General features: G+C 36.6%; 2 protein-coding genes across 2 annotated transcripts; both read right to left on the bottom strand.

The window, feature by feature from the left end:
* Window positions 1-3,311: 3,311 nt before the first annotated feature.
* Window positions 3,312-10,716, bottom strand: LOC137708051 (AT-rich interactive domain-containing protein 4-like). Its single transcript, XM_068447030.1, has 16 exons — window positions 10,577-10,716; window positions 9,524-10,219; window positions 9,177-9,365; window positions 8,705-8,758; window positions 8,443-8,531; window positions 7,857-8,133; window positions 7,667-7,723; window positions 7,374-7,405; window positions 6,889-7,024; window positions 6,633-6,806; window positions 5,474-6,109; window positions 4,784-4,921; window positions 4,572-4,670; window positions 4,166-4,266; window positions 3,980-4,070; window positions 3,312-3,889 (listed from the first exon to the last, which is right to left on the bottom strand). Exons 2-16 carry the CDS (start codon window positions 9,671-9,673, stop codon window positions 3,764-3,766), a joined length of 2,349 nt encoding a protein of 782 aa, XP_068303131.1. The 5' UTR covers window positions 9,674-10,219; window positions 10,577-10,716; the 3' UTR covers window positions 3,312-3,763.
* A 4,333-nt stretch (window positions 10,717-15,049) lies between these two features.
* Window positions 15,050-16,025, bottom strand: LOC137709423 (FCS-Like Zinc finger 17-like). Its single transcript, XM_068448513.1, has 2 exons — window positions 15,632-16,025; window positions 15,050-15,342 (listed from the first exon to the last, which is right to left on the bottom strand). The coding sequence occupies exons 1-2, from the start codon at window positions 15,907-15,909 to the stop codon at window positions 15,096-15,098; spliced, it is 525 nt and encodes a 174-aa protein (XP_068304614.1). The 5' UTR covers window positions 15,910-16,025; the 3' UTR covers window positions 15,050-15,095.
* Between the last annotated feature and the right edge of the window lie 204 nt (window positions 16,026-16,229).

The following is a 16,229-nucleotide window of genomic DNA, read 5'->3' as shown; positions in this document are numbered from 1 at the left end:
GTAGCGGCGATCATTGTGTCTAGCAACGGCAAGGTACTTTTCTTCGGCAGCCCTGCCCCCGACGCTATCATCAACCGCTACCTTGACAGCAATAATGCCTTCTTATTTCCTGCAGATCAACCAGATCATCCTACTAATGCTTCGAACACTATAATGCATGGTAGTAATAACAAGTAGAGGAGTACATGAAAGCTAGGACCCAAATGGAGGCAGAGAAGATCTAGCGGGGGAATAATAATAACAATAATATTGATTATGGGGAAAGAGGAGGGTTTTGGTTGGAGAAGCCGATTGAAACGATTACTAATTTGGAGGAGTTAGAGGAGTACATTGAAGCATTGCACAAGTTGAAACACAATGTGGAGGTTCGAACCAATGAGATGATTAGGAATATCTAGACCAGCCCGACCGGGTGCAACTTCTCCTCCTTGATGACTCTGGATCATGGACTACTTTCTAAGGTTGAACAATTCTTATATTACTATTAGTATGTAGATTTTCGGATTTCTTCAGAGATGACTCCTGTCGACTGGCCTGTTTTTGTTTTTGGGTTGCCAAGAGCCAATATATTCGGACAATATTATGAGATTTTTTCACTCTTTAGTCTGATGATTACCAACAGTGTCAATTTCTTTAGAGCGCGGAATCACTCATTACAAGCTTATATATTAGGTTTTAGCTCCCGAAATTTTGTGTTAATACGTAAAACTTAACGAAAGACTGATGATTGGTAAGAGGAAAAAAATGTACAGTCAGTTATATCAAGTAAACATCCAACATTTTTAGGCCAAGCGCCCGTCCATGTTTTTAATCCTCTAGCCATTCATCTCATGTGTCAATCAGTAAGCAATAATCCTGATCAAAAAATCATTGTACGCCATGTTTGAAGAACTGCATCAAGAAAAGCACTGAGCAAGAGCAAGAATGAAATAAGTAAAAAGGGCGACTCAAATCCAAAGATTCACCACAAACACGTGATCAAATGGACATATGAAAGCCACCCTAATCATCAATGGGAACAAAGATACATGACCAAAAGCATAAAATTGTAAAGAAAACCCCAATAGAAAAACAGGTAATTAAGTAGGCAAGTTTTGATAACATCATGTGAACATGTGACAGTAGGAATGACGTGTGACATCACAAAGTGCACTTACCCACCCATAAACACCTCCTCAGGAATAATTCACTTGCATGATATGACTGTGGCTCCAACTCACCTTTGCAGTTCAAATCTGCTTCACCATTGAAAGGTTTTCCTGAATTTTTGTCCCAACGTCTCCCAATGCAATCAACGCAAAATGTGACGGCAGCCACTGATTCTGAACATTTCTCCGGTTGGTTTGACGTCCATGCAGATGCCTCAAAAACCCTGAGAGGATTGTCCAGTTTCTTTTTCCTTCCCTTTAACTTTTTCATTCGGGTTTCAACATCTTCTTCGATTCTCAGGGGCGGAGTAGTATTTTGGGGGGATTGGGGATTAATGAAGCAATTGCAGAGGATATTAGAGCCTCTTGAAGCTGCAACTCTTGTGCATATTTCTCATCTGAGAAGGGAAATACTTCTTGCTCATCATGGAGAGCTGAAAAGTAGAACTCATCAACCAAAAGAAGAGTAGTATCATCAGAGTTTGGTGTTGATGTTTAACTCGTAAAAGGATTTCGACAGTCTCTCATCAGGTTCCAACAATTTGGAGAGACGCATTACAAATTTTAACGCGTTTGGCTGTTAATTTTTTCTCAATTTCCCAAACGATTGGCACTTTGCTTCATTAGGTAATTATATTCAGAAATGTTAAGACTTTCCATGGACTCTTTACCATTTCACAATTTCATGTTAATTATTGTGGCAACAATATAAAATAGTGTATCAAAAATATAAGGTGGCAGATAATCCATAGAAAGTCTCACTTTTGAGTTTTCCCTTAGCATTTCTCTATTATATTACCTTACCGTTATATTTTTTGTATTTTGTGCTTCTCATATGTAGAAATGTGTGTAAGAAGCAATTATGCCTTTTTTTTTTTTTGAGAAACAATTTTAATAAATAGGTTTTTGTATCAATAATTGTCACTGAGTTTATAAAATCATAAAACATTGCATCAATAATTGTTTGTTTTCCATCCCAAGAAGTTTGCCCAAAAACAGAAAGGGGAAGGAGCAGAATGGGAAAATGGAAGTGTGTGTAGAGGGAGAATACGAGTGAATCACTTCGCCATAAGAAATGGTGGCACGGTCCGGTATAGGCGTGCAAACCCGCGTATACCCATCTATTGCCACACGATGCAGATCCAACAGTTCACATATCTAAGCCTTCATATGTAAAAGAAAAAAAGGGTAAATTAAATTTTACAGATTTGAAATCTATTGCAACCTCATACAACATTTTCAAAAAATTTTACTTTCATACCTCACGTACTATTTTATTTCAGGATAATACATCTGTTACATTTTTTCATCCATTGATCCGTTAAGAGATGATGTGACTACCACATTTGTGATGACATGGCTGCCAAATTTGTGCTACGTGTCAAAAAAATAATTTTTTTATATATTTAAAATATTATAATAATTTACCCTATTTATAAAATATAAAAATATATAAAATAAAAAAAACCCAAACCCACACCCACACCCAGATCCCCTTCCTTCCCCCTCACCTCTCTGCAACCCCCGCCCTCTCTTCCCTTGACCCACTTCTCCCTCCACCTCTCCAATGGCCTTGGCACCAACTCCACCACCGCTTTCGTGGTCTCCAAGCTCGGTGAGGTCCTCAAATCCGACGAATTGAAGGACAGAGTCCCGACTTCCAAGTGCACCGAGGACCAAGCTTGCCAGTTGGGTCGACGACGCCGATGAGGTCAACCCAAATCTCGATTTGGTCAAAGGGCACAGCGAAGCTCTGCTGAGGGAAAAGATGGTGGAGGCGTGGAGAAGTTTATGGTGGGTTTTTTGGGGTTTTGGGTGGGGTGGGGTGGGATGTGGTGTTTAGGCTTGGGGAAGAAAATGGGGTTTTTTTTTTTTTTATTAGGGTAAATTATTATAATATTTTAAATGCATGAAAAATTATTTTTTTACCACATGACACAAATTTAGCAGCCACATCAGTACATAAGTGGATCTTATATTTACCACGTCATCACTTAACGGTTTACTTAACGGATTTTCTAACGGATGTATGAAATTAAAATAAAATAATAAGTAAATGTATGAAATTGAAATGTTTTATTAATGTTGTAAGGAATTGAAATCAACCTCAATCCTGAGAAGGTAAAATGTAATTTACCCAAGAAAAAATCGTATAACAGCGGATTAGGAAGACAGACAGTGTCGATAGGTCAGTATATTCATAATCTTTCATTAAACGCTACATAAAGTCGTATATGTTCACAAAGATAGCGGCATTATGTTACAACGACCCTTCTCAATCATAGGATTTCTTAACTATCAACCTCCACCCCTCCCAAAGGGAAAACATAAACAGAGACTGAAATTATAGGGTAAGAGGAGATACAAAGAGAACATAAATTTCCCACCCGGACCGAAATGCGTACGCTAACTAGTATGCTCTACTACACTTGCTGTTTTCTAACTTTGTCCTCCCCCCTTCTTTCGTCTCCTAGTTTTCCATTGACATGATTAAGGCCTAATCAGCCGTACAAATCAACAATTTCTCGTGCCGGATTGGGGAGGGAAGCAACCTCCAAATCAGAGAGCCAAAAGGAAAGTAATATTAATTATGATTTTGTAGGAGCAAAATTGAATTACAGCGGCCGTGATACTGTTGAGCCTTGCGAAAATCCATTTGCAATTTTCTGTGGTTTCTTCTTGAAGTTGCTGATGCTGCAATGTGGACATATGTACTCCAGTCCATCTGTTTTTGCATAATCCTGCAAAGTCGAAACAAAACTTTAACAAACACAAGCGGAAGGATTTGTTTCCACTGCCACAAGGTGCTTACGGATTTTGCAATATGATACCTTAAAAGCACCAAGACCCTGCCTTCTGTCACAGCCAAAGTGGGCCCACTCGCCGCATATTCCACAGTTTACCCAATCCCCTGCTGCGCTACTGTAGAACAATATCCAATTTCACGTAAGCAAACATTTAGCTAATACAATCATTTTTCACCAAAGGAGAAGAAGTAAGACGGGGTAAATACGAACCTGTGACACAATAAGCAGCACTCCCCATCTACATCATCATGAGCCAATTCGTATTCTAGAAGGTAAGTTTCGTAGTGTCGTTTAAGTGTATTTCCAACACCCTGTGAAAACAAGAATCATACTCGCCTGTATCAATTGAGTGTTCCAATCTACTGAATCTTACACATAAAGAATGAGTGATTAAGTCCCTATTCATCCTTTCGTAATCATATACTATTCAGGGTTTAGAATATGTATGTGGAAGCCATCCCAAGTATTCTTAGGTGCGACTGCTATTCTCTCGTAAGCATAAACTGTCTCTCAATTTTGGTCCTACCTTTTCATTCTCCCTTACCTCTTTGCGAATGTTGCAGCATAAAATATTTCAAAATTGGAAAACAAAACCAAAGGGAGATTATAAACATACAGTCATTCTATTGGTCATTGTGTAATTGCTCATTTTTGAGAAGATCTGTCCTTTCCAGTTGATGCCATTGCCAACATGAAAGCCTCCTCTGGTGACCACCTGACAAACACCTCAACTTTTCAATAACATATGTCACAAAATTCCAGTGGTTAATTATTTTAGTCGCAACTTCAGCAAGTGAAAATCCTGGCAAAGGAATTTAATGAGTTCACCTCTTTATACAAGTTGTAGAGGTCAAGTCGCTTTCCATTGAGAATGGCATCTGGAAACTCAGTGAGTCCACCTTGAGGAATGAGCCGATTATGTCCCCGGAGAATTAGAAACTGCATTACATCCTTCAAAAACTCCTCCTGCTCAAGGGAGAACTAAAAAGTAAATAGAAGTGAATGCAAAACAAGAAAGTAAAACCCCAAAGGTTAAGTATATTGTGGGAGTAACATTAAAAAAAATTCATATTCATTGTCTATTACTATTATAATATTGGAACTTCTCTCATGTCCGCACTTTACCTTTATTCCACAACATCCCTCTTGTATCTTTACTAATTCTTATTTTTCAAAGAAAACTGCATCTTTTGATACAATTTGGAAAAAAATAAATAAAAAAACAGGGAAGAAAATTCCCGCTACCTATTTCCCTGTTTTGACTTCCCCATTTACTAACCTACGTTCTTTCTTGATGGTTATTACTCTATGACCAGCATGTATATTATTTTCTTATCACATAGTTACAACCTCCATGTGACAAAAGGTATCTCCAGCGCATGGAGAGTGCATGGTAGTTGTGCATTTAGTACGTTCGTTCCAAGGGCTTATATTATAGTTGTGCATGTGTGTGTATAGTATATACACTTGATCAACACTTACAAATTGATTTAACACTTTGAGCAAAACATAGCTCACCTCTAAGCAAGAATGTATTGGGCTTCTACCGCAACCATGTTTCTTTAAAGGCAAAGGATTCAATGAAATAATCTGCTTAGCCTGAGAAGAGCTTGAGTACGATTTTCGTTGTGTTGTAGGAGTTAATCCCACAATACTGAGCTTTGTGGGTGGAGGAGGAGGCATATGAACCTTCACTTGGCCTCCATCATGTCCATCTCCCTCAGAAATTCCAGAAAAGGGTGTCATTTTAGGACGACGAACATGAGGAATGGGCCTCATTGCAGCTATTTTCAATCTTCGCCTGGTTGGAAGTAAAGCTGTGCTAACCCCATTCATTGCTCCAGCCACTTTATTGTCTTCATCTATTTTAGAAGCAGCTAAACATGGAAGCCCTTGGCCGTCAAGAGAACCCGGTCTTGTGTCTTGGCATGGTTGAGATCTCTTCCTACTAGGAGGAGGTGGTCTCAACCAAGTAGGAAGGCTGCTGGGAACCAAGCCGTTTGATCTATCATCTTTCTCTGGACTGGAACTGAAGAAAAGAAGGCGCCCAGCATCATCTTTTTCAAAAGATGCCACAGGTAATCCCTGAATACTGGCAATGCCCAGTGCAACTAAACTGTGATAGGAGACATCAGGTGCGAGCTGCCTCAAAACCTGAATTTGTAGCCACAACAAAACTAAAAGTTACATAAAATATTGGAAAAAAATTGATCCATTTTTGTTCAACCTAAAAAAATTAACACTGATGATTCCAAGTCAACAAGGTAAATTTAATTTTCCAAGAAGGATGCTCCTGAGATAACCTGATTGTAGAACAAACACTGATGTTGTAGCAATAAAATTAGAATCCATTTTAAAACACTGATGTTGTAGCAATAAAATTAGAATCCATTTTAAAACACTGATGTTGTAGCAAAAAATTAGAATCCATTTTAACGAGCCTTGTTCTTGGGCATGAGAATTAGATGGATCCTATAACAAGTTAGTCTACCCTAATTTCTTGAAATCCCCTCAACTAAGAGGGGAGAATTTGATTACTACTAACTAAAGATTGGACAGGTCAGCGGCGACCAGCAGAATCAAAATTAACGAAAGGGGGCATAAATTTTTGGTGTCCTCACAGTTCTTCAATATCATGCTAGCTAAGACCAAGATAGAGGAGGAAGTAGGTAAAAACCTGTGAAGCCCATGCAGGAACCTTCATGCTAACTTCAAATACTGTAGCCCCACATGCAACTGAAGCAGACTTCCGTGGTTCAGATAGAGGTGCTTTGGTTTCCTCATCTTTGGGCAATGCACGTACAAGTTGACTCTCTTCAATAATTTCATGCTTTATATGATTCTCCAAGAGCTGAAAGTAAACAGGTAACAAGGTGTAAAAGTTGAACAGCTCCCAATACCAAAATTTTTCCACACAAGTCCTTTAGGATTACCTGATCATCAAAGCAAGTTTGAGCACTGCCCGACACAAGAAGTGATATGTGTGCTGAACTACAAGTTGATACATCACATCGCATGGTCACAACACCACGAGAAAATGTCCCAGCCTGAAGAGGCGGCGGCGGAGCACTAATCACGTGAAAAGCATTCATTAATTAATTTTATTGACTCCGGGGCGTAACTGCTCAAAAAAAATATCAAAAAGTAACAGGCAGTTTGAAACATTAATGGAGCGTTGAAGTTGTTTCCTATACCAAAAATGCACATTCAACACCTGATTTCATGAGAGAAAATTACAAAATGGAAACACCAACACATGTAACAAGATCAACAGCATCCTTTCTCCACATGAACAGCTACCATTCAAACCAATGTGATGATGCAAACTTTAACTACTTCGCAATTTGCAAATACCCTATCCAGCAACAATAAAAGAGCATCCATCATATGCATAAACTATTTAAAGAATACAACATACCTAAATTTTCCATGAAGCTTGCTCCCACGCATCTGGAGCAACATAGACAATAAAATGAAGAAAAATAAGAACTCCTTGCACCATGATGATACCAAGAGTAGCATGTTAGTTTTTATTTAATTTTCGGATAGATATAAAATTAAGCAAGTTATGTAAGGCAGTGCTAATTATCACTTTTTTCATTAAGTTTAATCAGGAATCCGAAGAACCTTCTAGAAGGGCAAAAAGAAAACTTCCCTTAATTAGAGCTAGAGGAAAATAAAACACAAATTGACTAGCCAAACCACACTTACTTCAATGTTTAAGAGGGCATTGAGACCATCCTCCAAAGGTTCTAATAAGCTTGCATCCTGAAAAGAAGTCATCCCATAAGTCTATGGAAAATATGGTAGTGTGTTCATTTCTGCTGGCATCTGTGTGCATGTGTTCTTAATTGAAGATTAAGTATTTAAACGCTGGAAACACAAGTATATACAAGCTTACCAATGTGGATGGCTCGCCACAAACAAGAAACCTCAAGATCACATCATCATCATGTATCTTTATAGCAGGGAGAGTACCCATGGAACCTTCTTCATCTTCTTCCATATCTGCCTCAGGAAGATCAACGTTGATTTTTACGCGGTCACCAAGAAGACATGGCCCCAGCTCCGCACTTGATTTATATATGTTAGCAGGAACGAGATGGTTGTCTTGTACACAGTAAATCCTAAAGGAAGCATATGCAAGTTGGAAGGCATCCCATGTATGAGTTGATGAACTGCAATCAGCAAAACTGCAATTGTCAAGCCTATTTGGTGCTTGTATAGAACATAATAGCGTAAAGATGTCTTAACTAACTATGTTAATGCATATTGCACAGACAATGCTTAAATCCAAATCAATGGCATTAGGTGTCTCTAGAGATGCTAACCAAACATCTAGAGATGCTAACCAAACAGTAATCAAGAATACTACAAATACATACATGTGCACACCAAAATGTCATCTCTTTCCCTGTAACCAATCCAAGATGCTACTAGACACCCTTTATGTGTGTATTCAGATAAATGAATAGAAAGAGAAGTACCTTTGTACCACTGAAAGTAAAGCATGTCGAAAGTGGCAAGCAGCATAAGAAGAAAATTCACTTCTCCAATATATCACATAAGGAATCCCCTGCAGATGAAAGATGCATACTCAACCACAATTTTCAACAAAACCATGTTACAAAAATAACGGGCAGGCTTCCAGTTCTGAAACAAAAGTGAGACACCCTAACTAGCCATTTCTCACTGATCCCTTGGTAGTGTACTCCTGAAAGCATACTTATTAAGCCTTACTAAGATTACCTTAGAGTGAATGGCTGCTGCCAATGTTGCACCATACGGAACCTCCAAATAAACCTGCAAATATTTATTATATGAAGTTGAGTCCCATCCCATGTCAAATAAACTTCAAGCATATTACAAAGAACAAACCAGAATGAACAAAGAAAAGAAACACCAATCATAGATGGGAATGAGCTCCAAATAAAGACGCAGGCCACAAGAAATCATGCAATGCACAAATCACCACACCTCATAACGAATTTCCTGATTACCTACTCCTTGATTTTTCAATGCCTCTTGTTAAATGACTCACGCCAAGTCAAATAATCACATGCTGCCATAATTATAAAATGATAAGAAAGCAATTCACCGACCACATATAATGAAATCTATTTTCCTTAATTCTCCAATGCAAGCAGGAACATGAGCATAAATCATGTACACACAATCCCAAAACATGCCATTTTGCAAGTTCAAGAAATATAATACTTACAGTTGTAGGCAATGTAGCACCAAAGATCTCAGATATAGCTTCAGCAGTTGACAAATCAACATCCTCCCAGACAAGAGAGCCAATTTCACTATTACCAAGCTGTTCCCCTTGCAAGTAAACAAGATTCGGCTTATATGATTCAAGCATTTTACAAAACTCCTCTTTGGTTGGCTTGGTCAGAGTTTGAACCTGCATTTTAAAGAGTCGCACATAGGGCAAACTTAGAAACTATACCAAAACCAGGAATTCACCATATAAGTTAAGAACAAGAAGATACTAGCAATAAAAGTATGCGCAACACATTCGATATTAAATATTCAGAAGATAATGGTAAGAAAGATTTTCACCTCCAAACGCCCAGAGGAAACTAACTCCGGAAACGGGTATCTGAGCTTATCATCTGCGGTGTCCTTGTTAAATTTCTCTTCAGAATTTTTCCCGCAAGTGACCACAAGCAGACTACAAGGGTGCTTTGAAGCTCCCTGAGAATGAAACATTATTTCCTGCAGGCTTCCACACAGTTGGCAAAGCAAAGAAGCTCAAGCTCCTCACAGAAGATTTAAAACCCGAAAACCATTGAAATCCCCTAGACTATAACACTGAAGCCAGGCATCAACTTGGAGTCCAATCACACCATCCTGATCAAATTTCACCTTCTAGCTAGCATTCAAGAAAGCATAAGCAAATCTACTAAGAGGGATCAAAATCCCTCCTCACAAAGAACTATCAGGACCAAAATTCCCCCAGAAAGCCAGCATAACAAGATCCAGGACCCAAAACAAACTAAATGAGAAAATTAACCAACTTTTGCCCAATGATTGAAGCAAATTGGGGAACAAGGCCTCGATTTCAACCCAAAAACTGTTGAAATTGGAAAAATTAGCCGATACCGAAATGAGAAAACTTGGGGAAATCAACGAACCTGGCGAAGAACAACGGAAAAATCACAAAAGCTCACTGACCCAGATGAGGAAATTGAAGAACTCGAACAACCCAGATGAGGAATTTTGAAGAACCGACGACCCAAGTGAGTCCTTTAGCTTCTACAATCACAACAAAGCACAAAATAGACGAGTAAAGTATGAAAAGAGAACCCTAGGCTCGTAAAATCCAAATCCCCAAAAAGAAATTCGTATAAAAAAAAAACCAATTTCTATCAGGAATTAATTTATTTATCTGTTTCCATCTATCGTAATCTAATTGACCAAAAATAAAATCAAAATTCTCAGTCACCAAAAATTTTATTAAAATTTTGAAGGTAATTAATATTCGCATTTGTTAAATATGGTTGGTGTGTCAGAAATATGCATTCAAATTTCAAAACCACAAAATGGTCAAACCCAACAAAAAACATCGAAACCAATTAAAACTCCTTATGACGAACTTGATAAAGTAACAACCTTTGATTGAACCCATTGCGTTTAGTGTAACATTAAACCCAAAGTAACTTTCGAAGAAATTGAACAGTAAATTTTCATGTCCCATTATGATTTCTTGGACTTTTTGTGTTATTGCCCACAAAGATTCGGAATTTGGGGAGGTAAAAGGTAACAACGAACAACAACGTTTTTTTAAAAGCCCAGGATTTCTTTACTATATTTGTTTTTTGAATTTGATTAATTTAATTTTCCTGTTGTGCTGTGGCGGTAATAATAGTAGGGGTCGTGAATGCGGGGGTGTGGTGGTGGAAGGGAGATGGGAGCTTGGTGATGAGGTGATGGGGTGATGAGGTGGCGAGGATGGTGGTAGAGGTGGTAGTCATGGTAATGGTGGTGTTGGTGGTGATCATAGTAGGAGTGGGGATGATGCTTAAAAATAACGATGGCAGAGGCAATGTTAACAATGGTGGTGGTGGTGGTGGGGGTAGAGGAGATGGTCATGGTAAGGTGGTGGCGGCGACTTGGTGGTAGAAGTGGTTATAATCAGGGTTGGCTCAGGCTCAGTGCTGGCAGAGCGACCGTCTAGGGCCCAAAATAATTGGGAACCACCAAAATTATTAGGGTAGTATATTTATATATATTTTCATAAGAGTATAAATTTATAAAATTTGGTTCAATGACAAAGAAATTTAACTAGAATCGGTGGTTTTGTTGTTTGAAATTAATGAGGAGGTCTTGGATTCAAAACACCATGTGTGCTTATTTACTTTTCAATTTTTACAAATTTCTTTTCATAAAAGTATAAATATATAAAATTTGGCTAAATGATCAAGAAATTTAATTAGAATCAATGGTTTTTATTGTTTAAAATTAACGAGATATCCTAAGTTCAAAATGTTAAGTGCATGTTTATTCTTTTCAATTTTTACGAATTTTTGTTTGGTTGTTAATTTATTTTTAATTAGTAGCTAGTAGCTATGTGGTTTGTTATTTTTAAACATTTGTTCCAATTCAAGTCTAATCTTCAACAAGGAGTAATGCGTTAACCAAATTTGCAAATCATATAACGTGTCATCAAAAAATTTAATTTAGTACCCATTTATTACTTAAACATATCAATTAAAGACTCAAAAACATCATTGTTTTTTTAGTTCCATATTGATAAGGTTAGTAAATAAGAAAAAACACCTCACGATTTATACAAAAACACTTTAAAAGTTCAGATGGAAAACAAAACTCATATTTATCTACTTGTAAACCCAGAGTTTTTTGTTTTCTTCTCACGATACAAAATAAATTAGTTTTTCCATGTTTCTAAATTATTAAGTTTGAAGTGATTTTCTAAGTATAATTTTATCAATGTCTTACATATGAAAACCAATCATTTTCTTATATAAAATGAGGGCACATTTTTTGGCATCACCCCGGGCCTCAAAAATCTCTAGACTGACCCTGGTAATAATGATAGTTATTACATTATTAGTGGTTGGTAGAATATCAAAGAATGACAAAACAATGAAATGCATGAAAATCTTAGAGGGAGAGGTTGGATTTGTTATTACAAAAACTTACTAAAAACTAAAAAAACAAAACAAAAAAAACAAAAAAAAAAAAACTTAAAGTTCATCAAAATTCATGACTTTTTAAGATCCATGATTTTTTTAATACACCATGAATTTTTGTAGACTCACAAAATGTCATTTTTTTTTTATTTTGTCAAACACAAAATGTCTTAATTGAATACCACAATATTCTCATATTTTTAAGAAGTAAAAAAAATAGTCTTTATTCAATATAGGGCAACCTCTTTAAATATTTATATTAAATACACTTGGATTTGAGAGTCAACCAAACTTCAACTCCATCTACAATACACTCCTATATTAAAGGAGGGTTGATGATGGTTTGAACCTGAAAAAAGTTGAAGAAGAAGACGCTAAACACCACTTGCAAAATCTTTAGATACATTTGAATCTTCATTTAATATCACTTAAAAGTGTTTAGAATTGAGGAGAAATTTTTTTTTGGAGTTAGATCACGATTTTCAATCCAGCTTACACCGTAAGGGAAATTAACCAGAATTTTTTTTTTTCGAGTAAGATCAAGATTTTCAATCCACGAGAGGAAAATTACAAAAAAAGTCAAACTCTAAAAGAGAGTAATTAAAGTACCCACCAAAGCTAAATATCTCATAGTCCCTTGTTATATGATACACCTCCCCAAAAAGGTTAGTTGTCATGTCTTCAGATATGTTATATGTACAAAGATTAATAGTATAGATGGTCAAGGGATAGAGTCATTTTATTTGTAAGTGGCAAAAGGACGAAGTCAATCGTTTATGCTTCTGTAAGTCTGGAAATAATTGAGAAAAATGATGGAGATTATGCACCTTGAGACGGACCGGTTTTTGTTATATTAGGGCTTTTCTCCGGTAGTTAGGCAACATAAATCTCCAACTTTAAATCACAATGCACTAATTAGATGAGCCACAAAACGTAGATAAAGAAGATACGGTAAGGGTTACGTTTTTGTTTTTGTGAAGAGTTTTGAGTTTGGTTGTTCATTGATGCACAAAATCATACAAGAGGTAGGGTTCAGTGTGTCTCGTTAAAATCTAGTCAATGACGCTTTTCAGTTGTATTGTACAAGTGGGAATTAAATGAAAGAATTTGGGTACGGCAGTATGTTAGGAGTTTCAAAGTGTCAACATACAGAATTCCTAGCCTAAAGATTGCAAAGCAAAATTCAAGAAAAATTGATGCAAAAAACAACAAACAACAAAATACATAATCATGTCGTCCACCCCAAATTGGGCCAAGTCCACGAGCGTTGACTGCAATGCTCTCAAATAATCACCTTCCTCTTAGCCAAAATCTCAGTTTCAAAACCCACGTTGAACACGAGGACTTAATACTAGAGGTCGTGACGTTCTTTGGTTGAAAATCTTTTAAGCAGGCAATGGAACATGTCAGCAACGTTGATTGAATACTATATTTTTACCTAACATATATATAACTGATTATACTAATGCAGAAATCCAAGTGTGGTGAAGTTGAAGTTTCCATAGCATCTCCGGGTTTGAAAAATGTAGATAATCATGACTTGCCATCAGTTGTCTTTCTTTTTAAGGAAAAAAAAAAGTTGAAGTTTTCATCGTTTGAGGCCTATAAGTACCTCACACAGATTTGATCACCTTTACCTTCATATAAAATTTCACTATTTTCATGGCAGCCCTGCATTTATTTAGCAACCTTATTACAGATATTAATTAATTCTATTAGCATTATGAGCGTACGTATTATCGATTAATCGTTCAGTGCTTAATTAAAGCCTGTAGTCCAATATTAATCATGCTCTTAATTTCTAGGATCTTGCAACTCTCGTTGGTTCCTTGATTACCAAAAATAAAAAGGAACTTTTGTGTGGGTTCTTCAATCTGATAAACACATACGTCTTTGAGATCACAAAGCTTAACCATGTTCTTGTAATTTTCCCAATCAAGGGTAGAAAATTGCTGCAACGATAAATTGAATATAGACATGTAGTTAAGAAAGACTACAAAGAAAACCATTTTTTTTATGTTCAATGGGCGATTACTACATAAAAGAAAGTCCAAACCCACATCGTATATCGATCCTAGGTAGGTTTTAACAAGGACTAGCATACAGACACGACGTCAATTATCCCAACTGAGCATGAATGGTGGTTTCTGCAACATTACATATCATAAGGATTTGACGTAAGATAAGAGTGTCGGCTGTCGATTACCTAACGCCCTTCCTTCCTCCTTTATCCGGACTTGGGACCAGCAATGTAAGATAAACTTACACAAGCGGATATTCAAAGAAAGTACTGTAAAGGGACAATTGCTCACCCCAAAAATCTAACCACACATACATAAGGACTAGCATACAGAAACGACATATACAAATACATAAAATAGTACTGTAAAGGGACAATTGCTCACCCCCAAAATCTAACCACACATACAGATATTCAAAGAAAACAGAACATTATCTTCTTCAACTTCAAGTAATCTATTACATAGGTTTGGTTAGTACTGGACAAAGCTGCCGATAGATACCAAAACGTTGATGTCAAATATTTTTGTTTTCGGGCTAATTGAAAAAATTCCGGTCTGTAAAATATCATAGGGCGCCAAAGGTATTGTTGTATTATTGCTGCTGCCTCCAATAAGAGTTGTCCATTTATCATAACAGACAAGGAAAGAAAGCGATAATGCAAGAAAGTGAAGTGACATTTATCTGCAAATAGAAAGGGATCCAAATCAAGAAACTGCCCTCAAAATTTATAATAATTCATCTTTATCTTCCTCCTCCTTTTTTCGGTTAAAAAATTAACCTCTATCTTGTTCTATAACAAAGTTGAGATGATAACTACAAATAATCCAATTACCACTCATTCCATTAATTTTTCTCCTGCTTTGCTGTTTTGCAGTGTCAATTAACAAGAGGATGAAAAAGATCAAAAGAGAAATTAAACTATATATATATATATATATATATATATTTGTATATGTCTAAAGTACAAATATCTTTCTTTGATGTCTGTTTTTCTCCTGTTGCAGATGTACATCTTCAAAAACATTAGTGTTGCGAGAGCCACGCCTACTAGTGTTAGCATTACCACTCTTAGTAAGGCTGCAACGATATAGGCCACGCCTATAAGATGTTATCATTTGCTTGGTAGAAGCCTCTAATTCCTTCATGTCATCAATAACAATCTGTCTGTTCCTGCACTCTATGCTGCAAAAACCTAGATCACCTCTGCATTCAAAATTGTAAACAATCTCAGTAACTAATCAACATATATCAGAATCATAATATAAACTCCTAAAAATTAAAATCCTGGTGGTAGAAATATTTTATATGACAAAATATATATGCATCACTCAGCTAAAAACATTTCAGAATCAAATATGAAATTACCAGCTTAAGATGGAGAGTTTTTCCCTTTATTCTTAAAAGAATATAATCATAGAGAAACGATTTCTAGACGCCCTATTTTCTTCTAGCCTTTGGGTTGAATTAATAGTTTCTGTAAATTAATTTTTACCTGTACATGTAGACCTCTTTATCAAGGCTTAATCCCTTGTTGCATAAGTGACATGTTTTAAGAAAGCAAGAGAATTGCTCGAGGGAGCTGCAGGTTGTGGATTGGCTCAGTCTTAATGCAGATTTCTCAATAATATTTGTCCTATTTCTTTGTGAATTCTGTATAAGGATTCCCAATCCAACAGCCACTGAGCTCCCATGGCTGGTTTTATCACTGATGCCCAGCTTATGGGCAGCTGGCTCGATCAAGTTGCAGGGCCTCTTGAACTTGGAAACCATCGTTTGTGGGGGGATTAGAGAGAAGAAGACGAAAACTGAAGAGGGCTGTGAAGAAGAAAACTGAAGAGGGATGTGAAGTTTGCAAGGTTGAGATATTAGATATTTAAAAGCACCATACAAACTGATACAGGTCTTCCGTCCACACAGAAGATATATAATATTTATAGGAGATGGATCCCATCCGGATACAAGTTGTGGGGATTGTAAAGATCCTCACATCCTAGCTGTTTATAGTACATCGTGTAGTTAAAAATTATTTTACATTTATTTATTTAAAATTAAACATAAATAATACCTAATAAAAATTGATCATACGATAT

This window comes from Pyrus communis, chromosome 11 (genome assembly GCF_963583255.1).
Source record: "Pyrus communis chromosome 11, drPyrComm1.1, whole genome shotgun sequence".
Taxonomy (NCBI): domain Eukaryota; kingdom Viridiplantae; phylum Streptophyta; class Magnoliopsida; order Rosales; family Rosaceae; genus Pyrus; species Pyrus communis.
This window is presented reverse-complemented; position numbering and strand designations above follow the sequence as displayed.